Source organism: Syzygium oleosum, unplaced genomic scaffold (assembly GCF_021117445.2).
Source record: "Syzygium oleosum isolate NSW1041296 unplaced genomic scaffold, Sole_v2.1 Sole_v2.01, whole genome shotgun sequence".
Lineage (NCBI taxonomy): Eukaryota > Viridiplantae > Streptophyta > Magnoliopsida > Myrtales > Myrtaceae > Syzygium > Syzygium oleosum.
The window spans coordinates 2,209,257-2,220,250 of NW_026607485.1; the positions used below are offsets into that span (position 1 = coordinate 2,209,257).

General features: G+C 39.2%; 1 protein-coding gene across 1 annotated transcript; it reads left to right on the top strand.

The window, feature by feature from the left end:
- Window positions 1-2,874: 2,874 nt before the first annotated feature.
- On the top strand, window positions 2,875-5,604 carry LOC130140101 (feruloyl CoA ortho-hydroxylase F6H1-1-like). Its single transcript, XM_056318603.1, has 3 exons — window positions 2,875-3,033; window positions 3,291-3,484; window positions 5,328-5,604. Exons 1-3 carry the CDS (start codon window positions 2,875-2,877, stop codon window positions 5,602-5,604), a joined length of 630 nt encoding a protein of 209 aa, XP_056174578.1.
- Window positions 5,605-10,994: the final 5,390 nt, after the last annotated feature.

Below are 10,994 nucleotides of genomic sequence, written 5' to 3' on the forward strand. Positions count from 1 at the left end.
AACTTTATTCATATTGGAGTTATGAACACCATTTTTATAACGATCCAATCCAACAAGGGTGGAGAGTGGTCGCCGAGGCTAAAGGGTCTGGACAAGGAGGAGGTCATGGTAGGCTTTAAGGATGGCGAATAGGGCAAGAATGAACTGAACTGCGCACCGAAAAAGGGGAGAGCGTGCTTCGGATATATAAGTGAAAATTGGAATTAACTCACGGAGCTCCTTTTGACTAACGGCAAGGTTTACTTTGAAACTCTAAATTAAGCGTGCCCAGGCTAGAGCACTACCAAGAGAGTTGACTTCTTGGGAGAGTGCATGCCTGCACATCAAAGGACAAAATTGAGAGGCTTGGTATGGGATGGGTCAAAGTAGACACTAGTTCAAGTGAGTTAAATATAAGGATGTCACAATATGGTATCCGAGCAGGACCTCTCCAATAGGTGTGGTTTGGGGACAAATCATGTGGAAGCTTGTGGGCTTGTAACAACTCTGTCCAATAAGGGCAAGGAGTGATCGCCGAGCCAAATGGCTTAGACAAAGGGTGGCTCATAGCAAGCTTGTAGGATGGTGAAAAGGGCATAAATGAACCAATCGGCACACCAGAATAGGGAAGAGCTTGCCTAGGATATATAAGTGGAAATTGAAATTTACTCACAGAGGCCCTTTTTACGTAATGACAAGTTAAGTATGCCCAGACTAGAGCACTACCAGGATGCGTAACCTCTTGAGAAAGCGTATTCTTGTACACCAAAAGACAAAACAGTGAGACTCAATATGGCACGGGCCAAAGTGAACAATACATCGAGTAAGTTAAATCTAGGGATGCCACAATCATACATTGGAAAAAGTTCTACATTTCCATGTATTGTTAAAATTAAGTGCTTATATTACAATACTGGTGTTAGTGGTCCTAATGGGACTTACTTTTTGTTTAAATGAGGAACTCATCCTTCTTTGAAATCTGATTGATGTAATTTCATAGTATATAGACAAATGACTTTTGGGTGAAAATTACAAGACCAGCATAGGTCATTGTGTTAGGGAAGCGTCAACTTTTGAGAGCTCGGATACTATTACGATATTGCTGTATTATCACCCCGACAACCACCCCTCTTTCTTCGCATGCCATCTTGGGAATATTGTGGTCACGTTACTCTCCCACCCATAGTACTATCAATTCTGCCACCTTATTCTTTCCTTTGCATGCCACGAGTAACTCACTTAGCCGCTTCTTCCCTTGGCACGATTAAACTCCCTAAGCCACATATTCAGCCACCTTTCTTGTTCTTTGCATACCACCTTAGTGTCACCACCACGTCACCTCTTGCCACACGTCCAACCCCCAAGATGCCATTCTCCATGTGCCCACCCTAGTCATGCAGAAGAGAGGGAGGGAAACAATCTGCATTCTCCCCACTATTCTCGACTGTCCCTCTTGCATACTTCTCCTTCGGCATCAATTTCTCTTCTAGATATTTGCTTGCCACGACTCTAGCTACCACAGCCGCCGCCAAACCCTCACTCCGACGACCCCTCTCTATCCGAGAACGCAAGGCGAGCGACAGAAGGCCTTGGGAAGCCACCGCGAGCCGCCTCAAGACCATCACACCGTTGATTACCTTTCCACTGTGAGCTCGAGGTGTGCGACGAGAAGCTTCGGAGAGACTACTGCGATTCTCCTTTTATTTCCGGGACTGCACCGCGTCGTATCTTGGGATATTGATGGAAAGTGAAATTCTACCTTCCTATATTAGATCGGAATGGATTGCATGTTGAGTTGGGTGTAGGTTTAGGATATTGATGGAAAGGGATGGTGGTGATGGATGTTAGTTTCTGGTTTTTGGTGTTTTTGAACACCAAACTCGTGGGGATCAAGTATTGAGTTGTTCTTGAACTTGAATTGTGAATTCCGGACTCGGTTTTTGCTGGATCTTTACTACTTCCCAATTTTTTAGAGATTTATGTGGTATGAACCTTGCAAAACTTCCTTCATGAAAGTTGTTTAACACATCTGGGCGTATAACATATTTTAATTTCAGAATTTTTGAAGTTGTTTTGTGTAGCACGAAGGCCTAATCTCCAACCAGTGCTAGACTGCCCGGGTGCTCTGTTTCAGTGACCTTTTAGCGTTCTTGATTTGTTATAAAATTTTATAGAACGATTCCGGAAAAACTCCCTTCACAAAATTTCTTGTGGACGCATTTCTATACAACATATTTAAATTTGAGAATTTTTGGAGATGATTTGGGTACTGAACTGAGCTCATCTAGAAAGGCAAGGATTCTGTTCCAATAAACAGTTTTTAATCTGATTTTAATGCTCTTGAATGAGGTAGTTATAGAAAGATTTAGACTTTGAGCTCTCATGAAAAATTTTTATCAAGGTGTTCTCTATGACATATTTAAAATTTAGAATTTTTGAGTTTATTTATTAATTGCTTTAAGCTGATTTCAAAAACGGCGCGAAACTACCTAGTTTTACCTTTTTTTTAAAGACTCACTATTTTCTAGGTGAAAACGTCGGAATTTCGTCTTGATGTCTTTTGGAGAGAGAATCTAAACATTTTGAACTTTTAAATGAGATATGATAGACCTTGATTGGATGTCAAATGATGGGGCAAGTGAGATCAAGTTCTTAAATAAGCTTGTAACTGGCAAGCGTTGCTAGAAAGGATTAATTGTTGTGTTGTTATCTGTGTGACATTGAAAAAGATAGATTGTTGTTGGTTATCTATGTATTGTATGAATTGATTATGCGTGTGGGCTTGTTGGGTTATTGAATGCCATCGGTTAGTGAACCGACGATGTCCCGAGGAGCCGAAGGGAAAGCGGGATGTCCGGTTATGGGAACCGGTTGCCTAGGAGGATTCTGCCCTAGATGCCCCGGGAGTTTGATCAGGATGCCGTGGTTAGTGGACCACGAAGCCTGCATGGGCCGTTGAGAATTCCGGCATACACCGCGGCGGATCGGAGTGCGCACCGAACCCCGCTAGACGGGAGTTTTCCTCCTTGGGTGACCGGTGAGCGCACCGGGCATGTGACTTGGAGTGAGATAATGATACCCATGCAAGTGTAAAATTGTGTGTGTATGTTTGAATCGTGCTGTTAATTGTGATTGCTGAGTTAAAGTATTACACTTGAGATAGTTCCTAAGGTGGAACATTAAAGTACATTTTGTTTGGTTGGTAAGTTCGGATAGAAGACTGTCATACTTATGCCGTTGATATGCATGCTATTCTTGTTTGGTATAGATTGATAGATATTTCACTGCTGAGCTATTGCTCATTCTTGTAGTGGTTAAACATTTTCAAACTAGTTGAGATGCTGATCCTCCCTGCCTCGTCCTCTATTAGCTATGGTGTCCCTATAGATTTCTCGGCATATCTAACGGAGTTCCAGGACCCGGATTTTCCACATGTGGTGTTCGTGAAACGCATCTTGATTTTGACTATCGAAATTGGGTCCTCAGTGGACCCTATTCTCTTGAGGTTTGTAGCGGTTTTTGTTCGAGTGGGCGGATGATTGATAAGACCATTATCGTACTTCGATGGGGAACGATGGGGATAGCGAAGTGGAGTGACTTGGAAAGGGAGGAGCAGGGAAGTACCATTTTTTAGCACAACTGATATTTTGGATAGAGTTGTGTGGAGGGTGATCCATTTTGACTGACGTGAGTGGTGGGTACATGTATATAGACCAGGTAGGAAGTAGACCTACTGTTAACCCCCAACTCACCTATGTATCACCTTATGTTGATAAATAATGAAGCTTGAAGTTCAGTTCTGTGTTACCTTTATAGTAGTAGACTTTCCTTTTTGATAATTCATGTTATAAATATTGTTGTTAAGGAGAAGCGTCTTCCGCATGCGAACTCTTATTCATGCGTAAGGTTGGAGTGACTCACAGCAAAAAGGGGCGTGCCTGGGATGCCACAAGAGGTACCTGAGTAGAAGGTGAACAAGCCTAGAACGAGAAGTTGAGTAAAGCTTGGAAGCACCATGGATAGGTGAATAGCAAGGTAGAGCCACGATTGCCAATATACTTGGAAGAACCAGAAGATAGAAACTGGAAATGAAGAACTTCAAACTCAGAGAACTTCTTATGTTTACATCATGACACAAGTTTAGAACGTGACACAATGGCTAGTGATCTGGCTTAGATTTCACACTTAAAAAGATTTGATTGACTCAATCTTAATGATTGTTTTGCAAATCAACTTTGTAATGCAAAACATCTTAATTGATTGGCAAATCAATCTCAAGATAAGTTCCTTTCTAAACGGATAAGCTCTACTTATGGAAACTAAAGCGTGCCATTTTTTTTATTAAGTGAGTATGTATTGTCTAGGCTCATTTTACTATATCTCACTTAGAGAACTTATTAGACCCACTTTAGGTCACTTCAAAAAACATAAGTTTACATGTCACATCACCACATATTGAGTCTAAAAAATATTTTTTACCCCTTTTTAGCTAAAACATTGTATTAACTCGAACAACTGAGTGCATCATTATTAAATGAGTTTCGTTAGGAGGTAAGGCGATGACTATAATACTTCCCTTGTACTAGTTTCAAATAATTTTGATTTTGATGACAGTGTCATTAATCATTACATGATTTAAATGTATTCATCTGTTAGTTAAGGTTTTAGGGTTTGTTTGTTCAAGATTCAGTAAAAGTGAAAAGTATTTTCTTGGTTTCCCGCTAAAATTTAAATATTATATAATTTCAAAATTTTCAAAAAAAATTGTGAATTTACGTGTCAATGTTTGTATGTTTAAAAAATGCCAAGTATTTTGGATTTCAAAAAGGTCAAACTGTGTGAAGCACAAGAATTAGATCATACCCAAAAACCAGAGAGTAAAAGTCAACGTAAACAGATTCTAAGATCTCACAACTTCAATATGATGTTGGTGTAGGACAACTTAGAGTTTGAAACTCTCAAGACCCCAATTTCGTTTCTATTCCTTTGTATCAAACATTAGCCTTGAATTTGTTCAGTGGACCATCCGCCGTATCCATTGGAAATTCTAAGGCATTTCGTCATAAAAAGGCATTTCATATAAATTTCAACAACCATGAACATATCTTATGAGTAATTCGGTGAATTTAAGGTATCTATCACTAGGAGTGTTGAAATTAATCCGAAAGCATGCAAAACCAAATTGGCCAGTTCAGCTCGGACCAGCCTTTTCGGGTTAGGATTCAATCGCGCCAGGCTACCAGGGCCATCTTTTCCTTTTTTTTCTTTGGGCCAGGCCCAAAATTTCCTTGAAGTCCAGCCCGTTCGTACTCGTATCTAATATGATTTTCCTCTGGCTATAATGGCAGATTCTTAGCAATGGTCTTTAACAAAAGCATGGAGCACAGAGCCACGGTGAATACGACAAGAGAAAGGATCTCCATTGCTAAGTTCTTCAACCCTAAGCTGGACTCAGAAATTGGCCGAATCCAATCTCTGACGACTACAGAAAGTCCAGCGATGTTCAGAAGGATAAAGTTGGAGAAATATGTCAAAGACTACTTTGCCCAGAAGCTTAATGGAAAGTCATATTTAGAGACGATGAAGCTTCAACCGGAGAAGGCTGTTGCACTTCAAGGGGAGTGAACGAGAAGGATTTAGGAAGACCCTTGCTTGCCAAGCTTTATTGACGAGCCAAACATACTTAAGCATCCAAAAATATATGTTGCTTTATTGTCGTATCATGTTGTATATCTATTTGTGTAAAGCAACTTCTATGTCGGTTAGAGTATTGAGTGTTGTAGCACCGTTTGTCAAAAAAGCATAGTGTCTTGTAACATAGGTATTTTGTTATACCGGTATCTTTATGTCTGGACGATATTGTATATTTCAGTTTCGGTACTACTTCATATAAATAATAGTGGGAGTCTGTTAATATTTAGAAATGAGATTTTGATTGTAAACTGCAAATCATTTCGAATAATGTTTCATTATGCAAATTCAAAAAATTAAAAGGTGGTAAGTATCAAATTCAACTTAAAGAAACAACATACCCTAAAGCATCTCCGTTCTATTTTCAATAATAACTTTTCATGCCACGAGTTTTAATATATACTAAGATACTCTAATTCCTATGATTTTGTATTTTTACTTTCTTATAGAAGAAATTAAAGAGAATCTATTAGATTATTTAATCTTTTGATCAAATAAAAAAGAGTATACTCATAACTTAGCAAAAGCAAGTCTACTCAAAAGAACTTACTAGGAAAGACTGATCAGAACCGAGATCACTAGATAAGTTCATCATTATAGAAAAATTGGCCCAATACAACCTATGGTGACTAAGGAGAGTCGAGCGCTGTTTAGACGGACAAAGATGGAAACATACGTATGTCGCAATCCCTTCCAGATGAATCCGTGATTGTTTTAATAGATTTTTAGGTGAGCACGAGTAAGCCTATAGTAAGGTCACAGACTCTTCCAAGCCCTACTTATCACAACTTGCTTTCTCACTAAATTGAATACTACTAGAGTTTTAATAAAAGATTTTGAGTTTTGAGGACTTGGTAACACTGGTTTTACCTAACTCCCGCGACTTGTATCTTTTATCTTTTAGTAGAACATTATTTCATGAAACCATTTCCAATTTTTATTCCTAAATAAAAAAAAATCTATATAGATGTGCATAAGTGCGCATTCCATAAATCACTCAAACAAATAAACATATAATAAAAGCTAAAAAAGAAAACAAATCTAAAAACAACTCGAGTTGTATTGGGCAACCTTAATACAAGGCCTTACTATAACATCGTGGGACATGACCAATGAGAGCAAGTTATAAGAAATAAATGCGCTTAAATTAACAATGAGAAATTAAACATGAATTTTAACTAAATCTAAAGCATTTTATGCACTAATATAACAAATTACTCCTATCTTTACCTCGGAAAAAAAATTGTTAGATGCATTTAATTTATTATTCATCTTATTGAAAATAGCTTTACTTAAGATCTCTAGCATGCTGCACTATATGAAATAATAAGAAACTAACAAAACAGAGTGTAATTCTTCGATATGACTCGAATCGGGCATAGAGACAACGTTGCTAATCCAACGAATTCCGTGGATACTAAGAAAGCAAAGAGTTTGACTTCATTGCAATTAAACAAAATTAATTAAGTGACATATAAGAACGGGACAAAGTCACAAGAAATCCCAAACCATGCCCACTATCAAACATTTATCTTGAACCTTTTTTTGTGATATAAAAAACCCCAAACAATACCAATTGTGACACATTTACTCTAAAAATTTTTTTGTGACATAAAAAACCTTAAACTTGTACATATGTGACACATTTACCCTACATCAATATTTTTTTTTATCGAAAAGTGATACTTTTATTTACAGCAATATAGTTCTGGCCAGAAAAGCCCACTGAAAGGGCATCACTACAAAGTAGAGCCCATAGGGCTTGTGGGGGTGAAGAGATCCAGTTGCATGGAAGACAATGATCTCTATGGGCTTTCGTAGCCCAATCAGCTACCGTATTAGTACTTCTTAGGCCAGATTCTAGCCGCACGGATGGAAGGCTTGCTAGGATAGAGGAGCACTCTGAGATAAGCAAACGAAACTCCCAGTTAAAGTGATCTGTGGAGGTAAGTGCTTGAATCAAATCTTGCCGATCAGGTTGGATAGATATTTTGCTCAGACCTTTCTTTTTCACGAATCTAAGGGCTTCAAGCAAAGTGAGAGTTTCGACTCGAGCCGCAGAGGAGGCTTGGACCGTCTTTGTAAAACCTGCGACGAGACTGCCGGTGTAATCCCGGCAAACACAAGCAACAGCACCGTCCGTCGTTCGTTCCGCAAGTGAGCCATCGACATTGATTTTCAGTTCGACGTTCACCGGTGCAACCCAGGTATGAGAAACAAATAGATCTGCATTTTTTCCTGCTTGCGATGCCTAATTGCCCCATCTCTCATAATTTCCTTGAAAAACCTTCGCTGATTCGACTGTTTTACCTGCATTTGAGACATGGCCTCTGAAAATCGCATTGTTACAGGTGACCCATATACACCACAAGACCGACGCCACTGTTTCAAGTGAAGGTAAGCTTGTCCGTTTCCCAATGAAGTTCATTACCCGTACGTCAAACTGAGTAATCCCCTGCATCAAATTTTGTAATTGAAGATTAGGGGTTGACTATACATTCTGGGTCCAGGGACAGAGTAGTATGTGTTCAACTATTTCCACTTCACGCCGACAGAGTGCACAAATAGGTTCAGGTAAGATTTTCCTCTTCCATAGATTTTCTCTTGTAGAAATAGCATCGTGACATGTACTTCATAAAAAGATCTACACTATAGAGTGAATCTTTACGTTCCATATGGGTATCCACAAAGCTTTGGGTGGCTGAAACGATGATGAGAGTATCTCTGTGTTTGGATTACCTTCAGCTTCCTGTCTGAGTAAATTATAGGCATTCTTCACCGTATAACATCTTGATTTCGTACCTATCCAAAAGAATTCATCGTCTGCTTCATGGGGTTTGATTGGGATATTGAGGATTTCGTGCTTAGTCTGTTCATCAAAAAGTTCCTCTAGTTTTTGCACATTCCACCGATTCTCTTCTGGATTTATCATTTTAGCAACCTTTCGAGGATTATTTACATTTGCAGGTCCACCAATGAGACCCCTCTTTAGCCATCTATCTGTCCTTATGTTCACCTTTTCCCCATTCCCTATAGACCATATGGTTGAGTTCAAAATTGCCTCTCTTTCCATAAGTAAGCTTTGACATCCCCAAGATGGCCTAGCTCCTTTCTCCGCATGCCCGAAATCCTTTTGATAGAAGTAAATGCCTTTGAAGAATCTACTCCATAATGCTTCTGGGTATTTGATTAAACGCCATGCTTGTTTACCTAATATAGCTTTGTTAATAGTGATCAAATCTCTAAAGCACATACCTCCTTTGTCTTTCCTCACCTTCAAAGTATCCCACTTTTTCCAATGTAAACCAGCCTTTGAATCACTGTTTTTCTACCAAAAGTTTGCCATTTTCTGCTCAATTGCTTTACAAATGGAAACTGGGATTTTGAAAAAAGACATTGCATATTGCGGTAGAGCTTGAACTACAGTTTTCAGCAAAATTTCTTTTCCCGCCTTCGAGATCAACTTCTCCTTCCCTCCTTCCAATTTCTTGTTTACTCTCCCCAGAATCCAAGCAAACATTTGCTTTTTTGAAGCACCCCAATTTGAAGGAATACCCAGATACTTTCCTATGTGGCTAATCTTAGGGATCCTCAATTCCCTAGCCATATTATCCCTCAATAATTGAGGACATCCCATACCGAAAAAGTTACCCGATTTGTTCAGGTTAACAGCTTGTCCGGAAGCATAACAGTACTGGTTAAGGACAGCTGAAAAGTTCTGGCACTCTATTATCGATCCATCTAAAAAGAAGATGGAATCATCCGCAAATAATAAGTGGGATAGGGTTGGACAAGAACTGTGCAGCTTAATCCCCTTTGTGCTTTCATTTTCCACTGATTGTCTATTAAAGATGACAGACTATTAGCTACCAGAATAAAGAGGTAAGGTGATAAGTGGTCTCCCTGCCTAATGCCTCTTGTAGGAGTGAAAAAAGGAAGGGGTTCTCCATGCAACTTTACACTAAAGGAAACTGTGGTGACATATTGCATGACCTATCTAACCCATTTTTCGCAAAAACCCATTTTTAACATGCAAGCTTCGTGAAAATCCCACTCCACTCTATCATACGCCTTTTACATATCAAGTTTAAGGACAGCTTGGAACTTTTTCTTCCTATTTCGCACCCTCAATTGATGTAGAACCTCTTGCACAATCAAAATGTTGTTATAAATTTGTCTACCACTCACGAACACACTCTGTTCCTCAGAAATCAGCTCAGGCAGCCAGGGCTTTAGTCTATTTGCCATTGTCTTGGATATGATTTTATACACAAAATTGCAAAGGCTGATGGGGCGAAATTGTTCAAGTTTTTCTGGGTTGGGTGTCTTTGGTACCAATGAAATAAAAGTTTTGTTTAAAGCTGGTTCCATAACACCCGATTGAAAAAAGTTCTTAACGGCCAGAAATATATCTTGTTTAATAATATCCTAGTGAGACTGAAAGAACATACCATTCAAGTCATCTGGACCTGGGGCCTTCGCCCCACCTAGTTGGAACACCGCTGCCTTAACCTCCTCCATTGTCACATCAGCTACTAGGAGATCATTCATTTCAGCACCCACCTTACAAGGGCATTATGCCAGCACTGGATCTATATTTCTTGGGCCTATCGAGGTGTACAGATCTCGGAAATAATTCACAGTCATCAGCTGAAGCTGATTCCTCTCCCACATACCTTCTAGAGATTTTAGCATGGAAATTCTATTCCTTTGCCTTCTTTGTATCGTTGTTGCATGAAAATATTTTGTGTTTTTGCTTCCCCATTTTAGCCAATTAATCCTCGACCTTAGACCCCAGTACATTTCTTCCCGTCTCCGTAATAGTGCTATCTCATCTTTAATGCTTTGAACCCTGGGCTTGTCTTGATCAAGATGAGTGTTGTTTGTTTGTTAAGATCAGCAATTCTTTCTTGAGGGCCTCAATTTTTTTATGGTTGTTTGGGAACTTCTTTTTACTCCAAGCTATCAAAGCCCTGGTGACCGCTTGTATTTTCTCCTATAAACCTGCATTTTCCACATGGAGGGATTGCCAAGAATGTTGAACAACATCCTTAAACTTATTATCTTCATTCCAGTAAGCTTCAAAATGAAATTCCTTTTTCCTTTTTACTGGTGTTGCCGAGCAAACCAACAGAAGGGGGCTATGGTCTGATCCAATTGCAGGAAGGGCAAAAGCTTCAACTTCCGGGAATAGGAGCTTCCATTCTAGATTACAAAGAACTCTATACAGTTTCTCTTTCACAAGAATTTCCCATTCCCTATTATTTGCCTACATATAAGCGCAGCCCTTGCTTTCCATTTCAATCAAATAGCAGTCATTCAAA